Source organism: Leucopleurus acutus, assembly GCF_964270905.1.
Source record: "Leucopleurus acutus genome assembly, chromosome: 1".
NCBI classification, from domain to species: domain Eukaryota; kingdom Metazoa; phylum Chordata; class Mammalia; order Artiodactyla; family Delphinidae; genus Leucopleurus; species Leucopleurus acutus.
Window position 1 is genome coordinate 187,379,476 of NC_139142.1, and position 12,667 is coordinate 187,392,142.

Genomic DNA, 12,667 nt, shown 5'->3' on the forward strand with positions numbered 1-12,667 from the left:
GGGAATTCCCAACTTCATTTCTTATTTCTAAGTAAGACTGTAATGAAATAGGTTAAAAAAAAAAATCTTGCCAATCTAAGCATAACCTTAGGCCCTTTGAAATTTTTCTTTCTCCATCCCAGACCTACTTGAAACCAGGTTTCTCCATATTGGTGATGCAATCTCTAAAGGTAAGTAATTGTGAACATGAGTTTATAATCTACCTCTTCAGCCAACTCATGACTTGAAATTGTCATCTTACCCTATTCAGTCTTATTATTCCCTTTTTGCCCTATATCTAAGCCCTTCAATTTTCATTTTGGACAACTCTCTTAAGTCAGACCTGTGTGGTGCATCCTTCCTTTGCCACTCAGCCATTAAATCCAATTTTGTTTTCAGACTTCTATTTGAACAGCCTAGTTTATTTTGTTTCTTACATACCTCATATCTTCATCACACTTTCATTGCTACTATCCTATTTGATTCTTACAGTCGTTGGTCATTAAGCTTTATCCAAGGCCTTTAATGTCAGTCACTTTATCCTTACCTCTGAGGCATATATGATGTGTTCTACACACTTTGGAAAAAGGAAACATAATCTTGCAGTATTATGGTTAAATTATGAAAGCGAACATATATTATCAAAACAGAACCCTTAAAAGACAAGAGAAATCCCCTGAAAGAAAAAACAATGAAACAGACCTCTCCAGTCTACCAGATCCCAAGTTCAAAAAGGAGGTAATAAAAATACTGAAGGAGTTAAGAAAGGCTATTAATAGAAATGCAGATCATTGTAACAAGGAACTAGAAACTATAAAGATGAGCCAATGAAAATTAGAAAACTCACTTGCTGAGATGAAAGCTGAGCAAATGGCAATAAATAGCAAACTAGATAATGCAGAAGAATGAATAAGTGATCTGGCAGAGAGGATAATGGAAATCACCCAATCAGAAAGCAGACAGAAAGACAAATGAAAAAAAATGAAAGCAACATATGAGACCTATGGGATAATATAGAGCAAGACAATCCATACATAATAGGGATCCTAGAAAGAGAAGAAAGAGAAAAGGGGATCGAAAATGTATTTGAAGAAACTATGGCTGAAAATTTCTGAAACATAAAGAAGGAAACATATCCAGGTACAGGAAGCACAAGATAAACCCAAACAGACCTACACCAAGACATATTATAATTAAAATGACAAAAGTTAAAGAGAGGATTCTAAAGGCAGCATGAGAAAAACAAAGAGTTAGTTACAAGGGACCCCCAAAAGGTTATCAGCTGATTTCTCTAAAGAGAGAGATTATCATACTAAGTGAAGTAAGACAGAGAAAGACAAATATATGGTATCACTTATATGTGCAATCTTAAAAAATGATACAAATGAACTTATTTGCAAAACAAAAACAGACTCAGAGACATAGAAAACAAACTTGGTTACCAAAGGGGAAAGTTCAGGGCGGGGAGTGGGGGATAAATTAGGAGTTTGGTATTAGCAGATACAAACTACTATATATAAACAACAAGGTCCTACTGTATAGCACAGGGAACTATATTCAATATTTTGTAATAAACTATAATGGAAAAGAATATGAAAATATAAAAGTATATATAATTTACATATATATAAAAGTCTATACATACATATAACTGAATCACTTTGCTGTACACCAGAAACTAACAAAACATTATAAATTAACAATATTTCAATTTAAAAAAGTGTTATACATAGATATGTGTATTATACTTATGTATTCACAAATTCTGTATATAATTCACCTTACTATATACATACTCATTTAACATTTGTTTCCCTCATTAGATTCTGAGTTGATGAAATGATGCTTGATTGGTTTACCCTTGTAAACCTAACAATTAACACTGTGCCTGGATATAATAAACACTGAATTTTAACTGAATTAATAAATGAATGGAAAAAACAAATATAACCTGTTCTTCTGTCCAAATCTTAAATTTAGGGTTTCCTGTTCATATTTCATTATACAAATACTCTCTGGGTGATTACTGAAAAATGTTTAAAAAATAATTCTAGACTTACATACAAGTTGCAAAAATAGTATGAAGACTTTCCAACATATGCATTACCATGGGGTTTATTCTAGGCTTTCCAATTTACTTACCTATAATTTCTCTCTCCAGCACTGAGAAACCTGGCTCTTACATTCCATCATTCCTGTATTTATTTGTTCAACCCCAGTATACACGTATATTCAGAATTGGTAGCCTGTACTCCTGCAAGAAACAAATTTATTGACTAGAGTTTAGTGTTTACATACATTATTTTTGTCTTGAATTTCAGTTACCAGTATAATTTGATTTTCTTCAATCAATATTGTACTTAAAGGATTATTCTTAATTAAGAAAAGCTTATAAAGCATTTTCAGTGGTTCTGATGATAATAATTAGGTCATCTTTGGTGCCAGGCACTGACCCAGGACTCTATTTTTAATATTGTCTCATTTAACTGCCTTTAAAATATTTTTCAGTTTTACTCAAGCTCCACCAACAGGAATAACTTACTATGAAGGGAGAATTTGACTCGATGTTAAGAACCATTTCTGACACTGAGAGACTTCCTACAAACAAGAAAGCGAGACTATTTTAGCTAGATAGCAGAGGCCAAAAAACCATCTTTCAAATATCAAATTGTGAAAGTAATTCTACATGGAGAAGAATTCTATGTTGTATACGATTTGTTACAAGTTGTGCTCTAAAATCGAGGGTGTTTAAAGAAATATATTCTACAAAATGAAGGTAGAGAAAATAGGATAAAATATTATCCTTCCCCTACATCTCACATTCAGGTCTCACATTTATCAAAATAAATCACTGTGCTGATGAAATATATATATATATATATATATATATATATATAGTCTTAAAATTTGTGTATCTGTATATAAAATTTGTCAATCTGTGTATCACTGAGGTGATAAAGAATCCACTTTCAATCTGTCTCTGGGATCTATAATGACTATATATTACATACTGGGTTCCTATAGGTGAAAGATTCTGTTTTTTTTTTTAACATCTTTATTAGAGTATAATTGCTTTACATGGTTGTGTAGTTGCTGCTGTATAACAAAGTGAATCAGTTATACGTATACATATATCCCCATATCCCCTCCCTCTTGTGTCTCCCTACCACCCTCCCTATCCCACCCCTCTAGGTGGTCACAAAGCACCGAGCTGATCTCCCTGTGCGATGCAGCTGCTTCCCACTAGCTGTCTATTTTACATTTGGTAGTCTATGTATGTCAGTGCTACTCTCTCACTTTGGCCCAGTTTACCCTTCCCCCTCCCCGTGTCCATTCTCTACGTCTGCATCTTTATTCCTGTCCTGCCCCTAAGTTCATCAGAACCTTTTTTTTTTTTAGATTCCATATATATGTGTTAGCATATGGTATTTGTTTTTCACTTTCTGACTTTCTTCACTCTGTATAACGGACTCTAGGTCCTTGTTTCTTTTTATGGCTAATATTCCATCATATATATGTGCCACATCTTCTTTATGCATTCATCTGTCGATGGACACTTAGGGTGCTTCCATGTCCTGGCTATTGTAAATAGTGCTGCAATGAACATTGTGGTACATGACCCTTTTTGAATTATGGTTTTCTCAGGGTATATGCCTAGTAGAGGGATTGCTGGTTCATATGGTAGTTCTATTTTTAGTTTTTTAAGGAACCTCCATACTGTTCTCCATAGTGGCTGGATCAATTTTACATTCCCATCAACAGTGCAGGAGGGTTTCCTTTTCTCCACACCCTCTCCAGCATTTATTGTTTGTAGATTTTTTGCTGATGGCCATTCTGACTGGTGTGAGGTGATACCTCATTGTAGTTTTGATTTGCATTTCTCTAATTAGAGATGTTGAGCATCTTTTCATGTGTTTGTTAGCAATCTGTATATCTTCTTTGGAGAAATGTCTATTTAGGTATTCTGCCCATTTTTGGATTGGGTTGTTTGTTTTTTTGATATTGAGCTGCATGAGCTGCTTGTATATTTTAGAGATGAATCCTTTGTCAGTTGCTCTGTTTGCAAATATTTTCTTCCATTCTGAGGGTTGTCTTTTCGTCTTGTTTATGGTTTCCTTTGCTGTGCAAAAGCTTTTAAGTTTCATTAGGCCTCATTTATTTTTGTTTTTATTTCCATTTCTCTAGGAGGTGGGTCATCTTACTGTGATGTATGTCATAGAGTGTTCTGCCTATGTTTTCCTCAGAGTTTTATAGTGTCTGGCTTTACATTTAGGTCTTTAATCTATTTTGAGTTTATTTTTGTGTATGGTGTTAGGAAGTGTTCTAATTTCATTCTTTTACATGTAGCTGTCCAGTTTTTGCAACACCACTTACTGAAGAGGCTGTCTTTTCTCCATTGTATACTCTTGCCTCCTTTATCAAAGATAAGGTGACCATATGTGCATGGGTTTACCTCTGGGCTTTCTATCCTGTTCCATTGATCTACATTTCTGTTTTTGTGCCAAAGCTACTGTCTTGATTACTGTAGCTTTGTAGTATAGTCTGAAGTCAGGGAGCCTGATTCCTCCAGCTCCGTTTTCTCTTTCTCAGTTTGCTTTGGCTATTCGGGGTCTGCTCTGTTTCCATACAAATTGTGAAATTTTTTGTTCTAGTTCTGTAAAAAAATGCCATTGTAGTTTGATAGGGATTGCATTGAATCTGTAGATTGCTTTGGGTAGTACAGTCATTTTCACAATGTTGATTCTTCCAATCCAAGAACATGGTATATCTCTCCATCTGTTTGTATCATCTTTAATTTCTTTCATCAGTGCCTTATAGTTTTCTGCATACAGGTCTTTGTCTCCTTAGGTAGGTTTATTCCTAGGTATTTTATTCTTTGCTGCAATGGTAAATGGAGTGTTTCCTTAATTTCTCCTTCAGATTTTTCATCGTTAGTGTATAGGAATGCAAGAGATCTCTGTGCATTAATTTTGTATCCTCCTACTTTACCAAATTCATTGATTAGCTCTAGTAGTTTTCTGGTAGCATTTTTAGGATTCTCTATGTATAGTATCATGTCATCTGCAAACTGTCACAGTTTTAATTCTTCTTTTCCGATTTGGATTCTTTTTATTTCCTTTCCGTCTCTGATTGCTGTGGCTAAAACTTCCAAAACTATGTTGAATAACAGTGGTGAGAATGGGCAACCTTGTCTTATTCCTGATCTTAGTGGAAATGGTTTCAGTTTTTCACCACTGAGAACGATGTTGGCTAGGGGTTTGTCATATATGGCCTATATTATGTTCAGGTAAGATCCCTCTCTTCCTACTTTCTGCAGAGTTTTTATCATAAATGGGTGTTGAATTTTGTTGAAAGCTGTCTCTGCATCTATTGAGATTATCATATGGTTTTTATCCTTCAATTTGTTAATGTGGTGTATCACATTGATTGATTTGCATATGTCAAAGAATCCTTGCATCCCTGGGATAAACCCCACTTGATCATGGTGTATGATCCTTTGAATGTGCTGCTGGATTCTGTTTGCTAGAATTTTGTTGAGGACTTTTGCATGTATGTTCATCAGTGATATTGGCCTGTAGGGTTTTCTGTAACATCTTTCGTTTTGGTATCAGGGTGCTGGTGGCCCTGTAGAATGAGTTTGGGTGTGTTCCTCCCTCAGCTATATTTTGGAAGAGTTTGAGAAGGACAGGTGTTAGCTCTTCTCTAAATGTTTGATAGAATTTGCCTGTGAATCCATCGGTCCTGGGCTTTTGTTTGTTGGAAGAGTTTTAATCACAGTTTCAATTTCAGTGCTTGTGATTGGTCTGTTTATATTTTCTGTTTCTTCCTGGCTCAGTCTTGGAAGGTTGTGCTTTTCTAAGAATTTGTCCGTTTTTTCCATGTTGTTCATTTTATTGGCATATAGTTGCTTGTAGTAATCTCTCATGATCCTTTGTATTTCTGCAGTGTCAGTTGTTACTTCTCCTTTTTCATTTCTAATTCTGTTGATTTGAGTCTTCTTCCTTTTTTTCTTGATGAGTCTGGCTAATGGTTTATCAATTTTGTTTATCTTCTCAAAGAACCAGGTTTTAGTTTTATTGATTTTTGCTATCGTTTCCTTCATTTCTTTTTCATTTATTTCTGATCTGATGTTTTTTCCTTCTGCTACCTTTGGGTTTTTTTTTTATTCTTTCTCTAATTGCTTTAGGTGTAAGTTTAAGTTTTTATTTGAGAATTTTCTTGTTTCTTGAGGTAGGATTGTATTGCTGTAAACGTCCCTCGTAGAATTGGTTTTGCTGCATCCCACAGGTTTTGGGCCATTGTGTTTTCACTGTCATTTTTTTCTAGGTATTTTTTGACGACTTCTTTGATTTCTTCAGTGATCTCTTGGTAATTTAGTAGCATATTGTTTAGCCTCCATGTGTTTATATTTTTTACAGGTTTTTTTCCCTGTAATTGATATCTAGTCTCATAGCATTGTGGTTGGAAAAGATACTTGATACGATTTTAATTTTCTTAAATTTACCAAGGCTTGATTTGTGACCCAAGATATGATCTATCCTGGAGAATGTTCCATGAGCACTTGAGAAGAAAGTGTATTCTGTTGTTTTGGGATGGGATGTCCTATAAATACCAATTAAATCTATCTTGTTTAATGTTTAATGTTTAATGTTTAATCATTTAAAGCTTGTGTTTCCTTATTTATTTTCATTTTGGTTGAGCTGTCCATGGGTGAAAGTGGGGTGTTAAAGTCCCCTCCTATTATTGTGTTACTGTCAAAAGATTCTTAAATGTAGAAATTTAAATACCTATTGATTTTTTTTTACTAAATCAGTAGCCTATCAACATAAGCACGTTTTGAAATGGTGCAATAATTCTAGATTCTGGAAAAAATCTAATTAAATACGTAAGAGTATTATTTTATTTAGTTTTACTTCATTTCAGTTTTCAAACAGATAAAGTACCAAAATATTTATTAATAATATTTAGAACTGTTAGAAGCTGATTAAAATATTCTAAAAATAAATAAAAGACATCTTCACATCAAAAGAGGCACATGATTAGATAATAACCAGTCATGAAAATCTATCAGTCTCAAGACCAAAAGAGAAAACAAGGCAACAATAAAGATACTAGACTCCTAACTTAATATTTACAAGTTTTTTCCTCTTATTCTTTTCAATGTTCCTTTAACACTAATACCAGTTAAACTTGATATTCATTAATAACATTCCCACACAGAATAAGTTCTTCGAATTTATAAATAATGTCTTTTATAGTTCAGCTAGAGCTAGTAGTATGATTTGCAGTCTCACTAGGTTTAATAAATATTACATAAATAATAACAACTTTGTTCTGATCTCTTCAATGAATTTACAGTTTTAATATGAAAAAAACTAAAGCAAAATTTTTTCTAAATTCAGTTCCTCTATCTGGAAGTGTAAGATATGTATGGCAGTGACTTTTCTCTATATAGTATCATAAAGAATAGATTTGCAAATAATTGACACAAATAATTATGACATTTTCAAGACATGCAGAGCACAAATTTCATTTAATTGCTTTTACACCACACCAGAAGGCATTACAGGGACATGAGTGAATAGAAGCAAGTTGGAACTTCAACAGAGAGCTGCTTTCTTAACATCAGCAACAAAGGCTTTTATCTTAGCTTCAAATTTGTTCCACATGGTAAAGAAGAGTTCTGAAAATAAACCAAGTTGTTATATTTTTCATTTAATTGAACTTCTAATATACACACAAGCATTTCTAAAACTTTCAGCTTTGTGCATCTCTCATCATTAGAGTAAATTCTACACTAATTGCATGGCATTTTTCAAAATATTATCTAGCGATTTTGGTTTTCAAAAATCAATGATCTTTCTCTCAATGCTTAAAAAATTCATTTTAGCTGAACCTTGACCAAAAGTCCGTCCTTTAGTAAACTTTGGTTGGGTTCCTCTAAGACCTCTTTTCAAGTAGGCCTCATACTTGGCCCTGTCCTTGGCCTGCCCTCATCAAGAAGGCTGTTAGGGTAATTTAGTAGGAATCCCCACCCCTGATGCCTCCTCTTAGTAATGTTACATCCACTGATCCACTCACTTACTCTGCTCATTGGCTATAAATCCCCAGCTGTTTTTGCTATGTTTAGAGTTGAGTTCAGTCTTTGTCCCCTACTGCAATAGTGTCAAATAAAGTCTTAATTACCATTTTAAACAAATATCAGAATAATTTTTTTAAAATAACATTGTAAAGCTGGCTATTATGGACTATGGCCTTTTGGTGGGATATATACTAGAGATTAAAATCCTGGACTTTAGAGTCCAATTTTATGGGTTCTCATCCTTTATCTGCTGCTAATGTGCTCTATGACCTTGAGCAATTTAAATGAACTTGTGTCCTTGACTCTCAGATGATGAATACATGCTCTGAACAGACAGACTTAACCATGAGACTATATGTACACATGAGAGCCTGTCCACACACAGTTTCTACCACTCTGACCCATGCCCAAACTGAAAGGCTTGGGAATTCTAAGATAGGAATGCTTGTATTTTGGGGAACAGAGAAAGTTGACCATGGGCACCCAGCCTGTAGCTTGCCATCTGCAACTCAGGCACCACACTGGCTGTCTGGATGGTGATAGGAGGGTAGAAAAGGTATGGGAGAGAGAACAATCACAATGCTTTTTCTCTTCCCAGTCTGTATGTTCAGAGATAGCTGTCTATGTCTCCGTGAAACTCTTGAATTGTGGGTTCCTGCCATTCGATTAAAGCAATGATAGACTTCAAAATGTCAAGCAGCTGCATGGACCAGGATTTCATTCAATAAGAAGCTATCAATACCCTGGATTCTAGTGACCAATACCCCTATTCCCTGGCCCAGTGATTCAGCCATTTCCGTTGAAAATTCATATCCTATAAGTTACAGTTACTGCCTACACCTTGTTTAAAAATTCCATTTTAGTTGCCACTGCAGTGCTCACTGACCTAGAGAGGAGCATAACAAACTGAGAATTGTTTTCTAAATCAGAAAACAATTGCATGATGCCCCCGCCTCAGGAACCTAACTGTGTAATCTGGTATCTAGGAAACTCTACTCTCTCTCCGCACCTGAAATCATGGCCCTGTGCAAGAAGTTAGCCACCAATATACAGAGGGGGAAAATATGTTCCTTGAACCACGCCCCTCCCCCCAAGTAATCTCACGTTCTTGAAAAGAAAAATAAGGATTTTTGCCTCTCATCAAATACTAAAATATCAAGTGGTTACATTTAGATTACCATCTGCTCCTGTTGCTCTCTAATCTCCTGGACCAGCTCTATGAGACATTTTGGAACTGAATGTTTAAGATACCAATATATGATTTCAATTAAGGATTGTGACAAGTAGAAAACAGAATGCTAGAGGTACTCTCGCCAACTGAATAAGCCTCAACAGCATGAATGATCACATAATTTTTTTTTTCTTGCGATATGTGGGCCTCCCACCGTTGCGGCCTCTCCCGCCGCGGAGCACAGGCTCCGGATGCACAGGCCCAGCAGCTGCGGCTCATGGGCCCAGCTGCTCCGCGGCACGCGGGACCCTCCCGGACCGGGGCACGAACACACGTCCCCCACATCGGCAGGCAGACTCCCAACCACCGCGCCACCAGGGAAGCCCCCACATAATTTTTATGAACAAAAAATTATTCTACTACCTTCTGGACAGAGCTTGTTTATAAAGATGATATTCTAATTTACATACCAAAGCAGACCTCACATTAAACTTTGGATTAGGTAGTCCAGATCTCTCTTTAGCAGCACCATTTTTAGAACAACCATAGTAAAAAATGTATTCAGAAGTCTAGAGAAATACTGTGCCTTTTTCAGTTTACTTAAAGCATTAATATGATCTCTAAAAGTTTTTAGGTTTTGAGTGAATCACAATAAAACCAAAGGAATTATTGAATTTCTAGTGATCATTAGATATTCATTCTTATAACTGTGCCCTGACTACTAATTATCTGACCTCCTCAAGAATGGATGAGACTTGCCTTATCTTTGAAGGCAACCAAAGCCTTCCAAAGGCTGTAGCCTACTCACTTTTGCCCACTAATCCTGGCCAAATTTGAGCTATTCAGAGTCCGTGGTTGAAACTGACATCGTCTGCTCAATATTAAGGGCCATCCTGCTATCCTAAGAAGCATTACATCTTATCCAACAGCTCTGCTGAAATACTACTCCTGCTCCTACTTCTCCTGGGAGATATATTTAGTTGTACTGGTCATTAATCAGTAAAAAGGTCTCCTATATGTCCTTCTGGATAGCTCACTGCCTTCCCAGGTCCTGATTGGTTGCTGGATCACTGATAATTCTTGAGTTGTGCTGTCCAGTATAGGAGCCACAAACCATATATTGCTATTTAGATTTAAACTAATTAAAATATACTAACCACATTTTAAGAGCTCAATAGCTGCATATGGCTCATAGCTCCTATATTGGAGGGCACAGATATAGAACATTTCCATTATCACAGGAAATTCTGTTGGGGAGTGCTTGGAGAGGAAGTCATAATTGCCATGAACGAGGTGGTCTGGGAGAAGAAACATTTAAGTGAACCCAATATAGACTGAATTTATTTATTGGGCCCCACTAGGCCAGTAGTTACAAAACCTGGATTAAAAAAAAAAATCAGCCACAACCATTTGTATATGGGCTGAGGTATCAGTTGATTTCCCTTATATCATCAAATAATAAGCATCATGGTGCTCAACTCTGGCTGCACAGTTTAATCACCTAAGGAGAATCTGGTTTAATTGGTCTGGGGCTGGGGCAGAGAATTGGTAGCTTTTAAAGCACCCCAGGTGAATCCTATTTTGTAGATAGGCTTGAAAAGCACTGATTTAGCGCATATATTAGCTCATTTAATCAAATGATCACATAATTAATGTATAAATTATATTCACTGTTATCTAGATAGTCCACAGAAGCAAACTGAGAAGTTGGATTGGGTCCAGCAATCACCATTCATAGGATCAGACTGCTATGCTGAATTTACATTGGAAAAATAATTCTAGAGAGAAGTATAAAATTTGCATTGCTCACAATCCAATTATTGGCAACTTGCAACAACAATTCTCCTATTCATTTCTGCATATATTCTCTCTAAAACCCTCACGAAAGTTATTAATACACATTATTTTTATATTACCTCTGGGACCTTTCACAGTTTCAGAGAATCAGTAATTAGTGAAGAATTCCTCCATTTATTTTCTCTTGACTGATACTTTATGCTCACTCAATTGATGATTTCTTCTTGCCATGTAAGTTGTACTTTTTTTTACTACTGTATAAAATATAAATAATATTTTATAATGGGAGATTATAGAGGATAGCCACTATTTCATCAACTTTATTCCACTCTATATTGTTTCTGTAGAAATCCAAATTTCCTTATTAAATATTGATACAAAACATAACTCCAAAATACTTAGGTTAATATTATTACTAACTGCTCTAATTCTTGCTGACGAAATATAGTAACATTCAAGGTACAAAAGGATTTTCTATAAGTTTAAATACCTATGTCAGTAATAATCCAGACTGGATTATAGACAGTTTCATCCAATAATATTTATGCTTCCCAGGGCACAGTAAAAATGTGGTTAAAAATAATATCTTAACTATTATTAAAATTGCTAATAACACTGTTACATATATGTATACAATATTATACATTATTATAAACATGTATACAATATTATACATTATTATAATAAGATTGTTAACAATATTATTAACATTGGTTGGCAAGATTCATGTCTTTAAAATTCTTATCACTTGTATTTTGTCTCATTACAAATTCCACAGAATATGCTCCAACACATATCAATTAGGTTATTGTCATGTGGCATTTATGTTTATTTCCTTTCCTTTTTGAAATTGGTTGTGCAGTGTTTTAACATTGCTATTTTGAATCAGGTGAATATTTTTATCATTTGTAATTTATTCAATAAAAGACAACTCTAACTTTTTCAAACTTAGGAAAAAGGAAAAGCCATTCAAACTCACCGTCCATGATCTGGGTCTACCCTGTTTATTCAGGATCTTTCTCATTATTGTTCAATAAGCAGCATCTACTGAAGGCAGTGTTATTTCCACTCTTGCAGGTTCATTGCTGTCTTGACGAATTTGCTCATGTTATTTATTTTGCCCAGAATTAATTTATTCTCAAAAGTATGGGTGGGGTAGAGATTTTCGGGTAGCAGTATATGGCACTTTAAAGGAAAATTATTGTGTGATTAAAAAAATAGTTCTATTAAATTTCATTATAGTTGATATAATTTTTATTATATGTGACAGCAAAACAATATTATATACAAATATTAACAATGGAAATGGAAAAGAGTACATAAATCTAACTACCTATGTTTCTATAGAAATGTTTCTCCAATTTTAGCCTGCATCAGAATACCCAGAGAACCTGTTAAACAAATTAGTGGCCTTGAACCCCACAGCTTCTATTTCAGTAGGTCTGGGGTGGGGTCCAAGAATTTGTATTTCTAGTAAGTTCCTAGTTAATGCCCAGGCTGCCAGTCCAGGAACCACACTTTGAGAAGCATTGATAGAGGACTTCAAAAAGTTCAAGTTCACTAGAATACTGCTTTTTGGAATACATAAAATGTATATGCTTAATATATCTATGCTTTTCAAAAAATCAGTCAGTTTT

At 34.9% G+C, this 12,667-nt stretch overlaps 1 protein-coding gene across 18 annotated transcripts in view; it reads right to left on the bottom strand.

Annotated features, from left to right (window-relative positions):
- Positions 1–12,667, bottom strand: part of CCDC7 (coiled-coil domain containing 7) — a 288,810-nt gene that overhangs the window by 4,120 nt on the left and 272,023 nt on the right. For 16 of the 18 annotated variants that reach the window (XM_082854544.1, XM_082854545.1, XM_082854548.1 and 13 more), the window contains 3 exons: positions 12,010–12,215; positions 11,150–11,284; positions 7,508–7,663 (listed from right to left, as the gene is read on the bottom strand). In XM_082854544.1, coding sequence (XP_082710670.1) covers positions 12,169–12,215 — 47 coding nt within the window. In that variant the 3' untranslated portion in view covers positions 7,508–7,663; positions 11,150–11,284; positions 12,010–12,168. Of the gene's footprint in view, positions 1–1,618; positions 2,234–2,521; positions 2,578–7,507; positions 7,664–11,149; positions 11,285–12,009; positions 12,216–12,667 lie in introns of those variants that run through there. The other 2 variants (XM_082854543.1, XM_082854542.1) reach the window with 2 other exon arrangements.